This window comes from Mesoplodon mirus (genome assembly GCF_964341445.2).
Source record: "Mesoplodon mirus genome assembly, chromosome: 9".
Lineage (NCBI taxonomy): Eukaryota > Metazoa > Chordata > Mammalia > Artiodactyla > Ziphiidae > Mesoplodon > Mesoplodon mirus.
The window spans coordinates 39,594,948-39,601,455 of record NC_138985.1 but is presented as its reverse complement, the minus strand read 5'-3'; the positions used below and the strand labels follow the sequence as shown (position 1 = coordinate 39,601,455).

Below are 6,508 nucleotides of genomic sequence, written 5' to 3'. Positions count from 1 at the left end.
CCTCGCGCTGCGCAACCGGCCCCTCACACCCCGCCTCCTCGCGCCTGCGCCCCGCCCCCACGGTCCGCGTCTCCGCCCCTGCGCCTTACCCACTGCGACGCCTTCACGCCCTCAGATCCGCCCTGAGTTCCCGCCGCTGCTTTACTGTAATCCTGTACTGGCTTGAAGAGTCCGTGTGGCTCCGAGGTGGCCAAAGGGAGTGAATGCAGTTAGCGCCGCCAGCCAGACCAACTCGCCTCCGAGGTCATTCCCGCCTTCTAAGGTTGCCGGGACCGCCTGCCCTCCAGCCGCTTCCTCCACCAGGTACGCTTGCTCCCCCCGGGTCGGCTGTCCCGGGGGCTGGAGGCGCGGCGGCTACGGCCGAGCCCGGACGCAGATTGGGGTGGGGCGGTTGGCGGTGGCAGCCTCTACCCAGCGCGCCCCGATTTTCAGAGCGCCGTTTTCCCGCTGTCACCCGGCCGGCTGGAGGCAGGCCGCAGAGGGTCTTAGCGGGGAGAGAGTGGCCGGGGGGCGTCGGAGCGAGGGTTGGGCAAGGAGGCCCCCGGCCTGGAGCGCGTCCAGGGTGCCTTGTGCTTTCTGGTACTTGCGTGCGCTGCTCCGTTGACCTCTGTTGTGCACACCCGAGATTTCGTTTTATTGTGTAGAAGTTTATTTCAACAATAGCAGGAAAGGGAATTTGAAATCTCAAGTCTAGGGTTTAGGGTCTGGACCTTGCACCGACCAGCTTGTAAAACTTGGGTTAAATTACCTAATCTCTTTGAATCTCAGGTTTTTTTCATCTCTAAAATGGGATTTGTAGTAAGGATTACATTTAAACGTTTTGGAAAGTAAATTAATTTTGTTTGGTAAGTGGGAAAACGCTTCACACACAAAAAATGGGATTTTGGTGTTTTTTCTTGTAAACTTCGTAAGGAGTAAAAGCGTTGAATCTTGTACTATGCTTTACATTCCTTACCTCCTGGCCACGATAGTGTCTCGTTGTTTGATGGTTGATTTTTAACTTAGTAGCTAAGGGAAGTTAGTGCCAGTGTTGCCGTTTCACAAATAGGTACCTTAAAAGCATAGAAAAGGGTAGATTGTAATACCTTTAGCCAAAATGGAGAACACAAAGAGGTGGTTCAGGTTTGCTAAGGGAAATGAGTTTTGCTGTGAATGGTCTTAGTTTGGGGAGACGATAATGGATCTATTTTTATTAGACACCGGGTAATATTTGTAATTCAGGAGAGATGTCTGGGAGAGAGTGGGGATGGTCAGGAGAGGGAAGACTGATTTGAGAGACGTCATACAGAACAGTCGCTGATTCTCAGTCATGGGGTGATGCCTAAGAGGTTATCAGATCTTAAAAGGCAGGAGAAGGTGTAGTTTGAACAACACTAGAATTTCTATTTGGGAAAAACAGTCTGTTTTCAAAATGTAAGCTACCAAAAGAACACATGATTTTTATGTTTATAAAAAGTCGTAAAAGATTGAGGAACACTAGTATAGAAAGTAGTTAAAGCCACGGGAGGAAATGGAAATTGCCCAGGAGAGCAAGTGAAATAAGAGAAGTAGTGATGAGCGGAGGATGATGAACTAGTGAAGGAGATGGAGAAAAGGCCACAGAGTTAGGAAGAGAACTGGGAACTAATCTTCAAATGTCACAGAATTACAAACTTTGGGATCGTGCAGGCTTCACTAACTATATGGTTTTGGGTAATTTTGATCCTAAATTTTAATATCTGAAAATGGAGGTAATAAACACTTCTCAGACGTTGTGAGAATTAACTGGAACATTTTTGGAAGCTTAATTAGTACAGTGCCTGGCACAGAGTGAGAGCTGAGTTAGTGCTGTCATTCTGGTGAACTCTATGTCAGCCTCTCTCCATCTTCAAGCGTTCCAAAAGGCTAAGACTTGAAAAATAGGCCTTCGATTCTGGTGTTTAAGATGTCATTGGTTCCTTAGTGAGAATTTCAGGTGTGGCTAAGGTAAGTACTAGATAAAAATGATAGGCTTGAAGTGGAGATGGGTTGACTATACTCTTGCAAAAAAATTGTCAGGAGGAAATTATCATGATAGGAAGGGAAGATAGTGGAAGGTTTAGGGGATATGGGAAAGATAGGTTTCTGTTGAAAAAAATAAAAACAAGAAGCCCATTTTATGTTCCAGTGAAAGATGAGGCACCTTTCTTATTTACTATGATGAGGAAGGACAATAACATAGTGGCACCCTAGGCTTTTAGACACACCCTTGACTGCACTGCAGGAGATAAAATGTCAAGCTGTGAATAAGCAGAAAGTTTGTTTTGCTGGACAGTGTTAGAAATTTTCTGATCTGTAACCCAAGGACAATTAAAAAAAATTATTATTGGAACTCAAATCTTGTAGTAGCCACCAGAAGAAGGATGTGGTCATATATCTATGGCCTGTAAACATAGAAACCTCCTTACTATCATGCAGATAATCAGGGCTATTGGTCAAAGAATAAGATTTATTTAAAGTATGTCTTGAGATATGCTTCAGGTGAAAGGTATACATGCAAGAAGAAATAAATGGGAGCAGCGTTACTTGTGAAAAGTTGGTTAAAGAATTCTATTAAACACAGCTGGAAAACATTGAGTAGAATCATGGTCTAAGTAAATGAACGTTTGACTGTGAATCAAGAGAAAATGAATTTCATTCAGTACTGGCTCTATTCCTAGGTAGTTTTATGACCTTGGGCAAATGCTAACCTTGCCATACTACAATTTCCTCATCTGTAAATGAAAATAATGTGCTCTGTCTACCCCACAACTTTTTGTAATTATCCAATGAGGCCTTAATTTGCTTTTTCAGACTACCTCCTGAATATACAAATATCATTTTTATTCTAGAGTCTAGACAAATGGATTTATTCATTCTTCTGCAATACCACTTTCCTTATTTCTTTTCCTTAAGCCTCTCCACCTGGCTCACAGTTGTTCCTCTTTCCTTTTCATAACAAGCCTGACTTAGTCTTTATCTCTTGCTCATTTGGGGCCTTCAGTAATAGTCCAGTTTGATTTATTTGCTAGCTTTTGAAATATTATCTCCTGGAATGTGTTCTGTTGCTATTGTTATTAATTAATTTTTATAGTTTAGAGTCTCATTACTCTGGTGAATTGGAGGGCCTAAGGTTTTTCTGAGATTAAGTTCTTAGTTTTGCAAGCTAAGCGTATGAAGGGATAGAGTTGGTTAGTGGCTGTGGCGCTGAAGTCCGTGTCTCAGGTGAGGCTGGGCTGGGAAACCAAGGAAAATTCAGCATATCAAGTCCCTGAACATAACCTAAGTGAAGGGTCAAAAATGGAGAATAAGCAAGACAGGAAAATTCAAAATTTGAGAGTGAATCATGTTGAGACAGTATAATTCAGAGGCTGCTGTGGTACCTGTCGGAGCTGTTAAGGATACTGAGTTGGTTCAGAGGTTGTGTTACATTCTGAACTAGATTGTAAATTCCTTTAGGATATTACACAATACATATTTGGCAATGATTTTTTTTTTATGGCTTTTTTGGGTCTTCATTGCTGTGTGTGGGCTTTCTCTAGTTGCGGCGAGCGGGGGCTACTCTTCAGTGCACAGGCTTCTCATTGCGGTGGCTTCTCGTTGCAGAGCATGGGCTCTAGAGCGCAGGCTCAGTAGTTGTGGCGCACAGGCTTAGTTGCTCCGCGGCATGTGGAATCTTTCCGGACCAGGGATCAAATCCGTTTCCCCTGCATTGGCAGACGGATTCTTAACCACTGCACCACGAGGGAACTCCCAGCATGGTTATAAAACAATCTATCTTTCTAGCCCACTTTTTTCTTTCCTTTTATATTGATTGAGCACCTACAATGGGCTAGGCAGTGAGACTTGTTTACTTTAAGACTCCCATTGAAGTCTCATCATGTAAGTTTTAAAAATTTCTCGTAAGTTTTATAATCCACATACAATAAAGTGCACCCATTTTAAGCGTACGGATTGATGAGTTCTAACAAATATGTATATCCATGTAATTACCACCCCCCCTCAAAATAAAGAACATTTCTGTCACCACAGAAAGTTATTTCACTCCTTGTTCCAATCTCCCTTCTCCCACCAGTGGTAACCATTCTTCTGATTTCTAATATCATAAATAATTTTTCCTGTATTTCAAATTCATATAAATGGAATTATGTAATTTATATTCTTTGCATCTCCATTATTTTGCATAACATATTTTCATGATTCTTCCATGTTGCTACATGTATCAGTGGTCCATTCCTTTTTATTGTTGAGTAGTATTCCATTCTGTGAATATACCACAGTTTATCCATCCCCTCTTGATGGATATTTGGGTTATTTCTAATTTGGGGCTATTATGAATAATGCTGCTATGAACATTTGTATATAGGTCTTTTTGTGGACATAGGCTTTTATTTTTCTTGGAATTGATAGATCGTATGTTTATTGAATGTTTAACATGGTGAGAAACTACAGAAGTTTTTAGTAACTGTTCCTTGCAGCAACGTATGAGAGTCCCAGTTGTTAAACATCCTTGTCACTCACTGGGTGTGAACTGGTTATCTCATGTAGTTTTTTAAAAAATTGAGATGAAACTCCCTAACATAAAATTCATTTAAACTATCTGGAAGTGTATAATTCAGTGACTTTCAGTGTATTCACAGTGTTGTGCAACGATCACCACCATATAATTCCAGACATTTTCAATACCTCAAAAAGAAACCCAGTACTCATTAGGCAGTCATTCCTTATCCCCCCACACACACCTGTGGCAACTCCTAATCTGCTTTCTGTTTCTATGGATTTGCCAATTATGGACATTTCATATTGATATAAATGGCATAATAAAATAAGTGTTTTTTATGCCTGGCTTCTTTCATTTAGCATAATGTTTTCAAGGTTCATCCACATGGTAGCATGTATCAATACTTCAGTCTTTTTTTTTATGGCTGAATAAAATTAAATTCCCTGGTAGGGTTATACCACATTTTGTTTATCCATTCATCAGTTGAACATTTGGGTTATTTCTACTTTTGGCTGTTATGAATAACACTCTGAACATTTGTGTACAAGTTTTTGTTAGACTCTATTTTTCAGTTCTCTTGTGTATATACCTAGGAATTTCTGGGTCATATGATAATTAAAGTTTAACATTTTCAGGAACTGCCAAGCTTTTCCGCAGTGGCTGCATCATTGTACATTACCACCAGCAGTGTAAAAGGTTGCCTATTTCTCCACATCCTCATCTACACTTGTTATATTTCCTTTTTTTTTTTAATTATAGCTTTCCTACTGGCTGTGAAGTGGTATCTCATCGTGGTTTTGATTTGTATTTCTCTAACGATCAGTGATGTTGAGTATCTTTTCATGTGTTACTTGGCCATTAGTATATCTCTTTGAATAAGTGTCTTTTCAGGTCCTTTGCCCATTTTTAAATTGGGCTCTTGTCTTTTTGTTGTTGAGTTGTAAGTGTTCTTAAAGATTTTGTATACTAGACTCTTATCAGATAGTTATGCAAAAATTTTCTCCAATCCTGTGGCTTGTCTTTTCACTTTATTGGCAGTGTCCTGTGATACACAAAAGTTTTAATTTTGATAAAATTCAATTTTATGTTTTTCTTTTGTTTCTTGTACTTTTAGTGTCATATTTAGGAACCTATTGCCAAATCCAAGGTCATTTGGCTTTACTTCATCTTATCTTCTAAGAGTTTTGTAGTTTTAGTTTAGGTCTTTGACCCATTTTAAGTTAATTTGTGTATATTGTGTGAGCTAAGGGTCCAACTTCATTCTTTTGCGTGTGGATATCCATTTGTCCCAGCACCATTTCTTGAAGTGACTGTTGAAAATCAGTTGACCATACATGTATGAGGTTGTTTTGGGACTATCAGTTCTATTCCATGATCTATATGTTTATCCTTAAGCTACTTCCACACTGCTTTGATTACTGTAGCCTTTTAGTAAGTTTTGAAATTGGGAAGTCTGAGTCCCTTAAATTTGTTCTCCTTTTTCAGGATTGTTTTGGTTATTGAAAGGGTCTCTTGAAATTTCATATGAATTTTAGAGTCAGCTTATTCATTTCTACAAAAGAGCAGTTGGAATTTTGAGAGTGATTGCATTGAATTTGTATAGTATTGCCATCTTAACAGTATTATGGGTTCCTATCCATGAACACAGGATGTTTTCCCACTTACTTAGGTCCGCTTTAGTTTGTTTCAGCAATGTTCCGTAATTTTCATTGTACACACGTTTGAACTGTGCAGGTCCACTTATATGTGGATTTTTTTTTTTTTTCATTAAATATGTACTAGAGTACTACATGGTCTGCAGTTGTTTGAATCCAAGGAAGCTCAGATACAAGAGGCCAGAGGGCATAACTATAAAGTTATGCTCAGGTGCTTTTCTAACTGGAATTGTTTTCTTAGTTTCATTTTCAGATTGTTAATCGCTATATAGAATTACAATTGATATGCTGATTTTCTTTGCTGAATTTATTTATTAGCTCTGATAGGTTTTTTTGGTGGATTCTTAGGAGTTTT

At 39.6% G+C, this 6,508-nt stretch overlaps 1 protein-coding gene across 2 annotated transcripts in view; it reads left to right on the top strand.

The window, feature by feature from the left end:
• Window positions 1-107: 107 nt before the first annotated feature.
• SLC25A40 (solute carrier family 25 member 40) overlaps window positions 108-6,508 on the top strand; it is a 53,835-nt gene continuing 47,434 nt past the window's right edge. Inside the window, exon 1 of one of the 2 annotated variants that reach the window (XM_082632764.1) lies at window positions 108-303. In XM_082632764.1, coding sequence (XP_082488890.1) covers window positions 204-303 — 100 coding nt within the window. In that variant the 5' untranslated portion in view covers window positions 108-203. The remainder of the gene's footprint in view (window positions 304-6,508) is intronic. The other variant, XM_082632763.1, reaches the window with a different exon arrangement.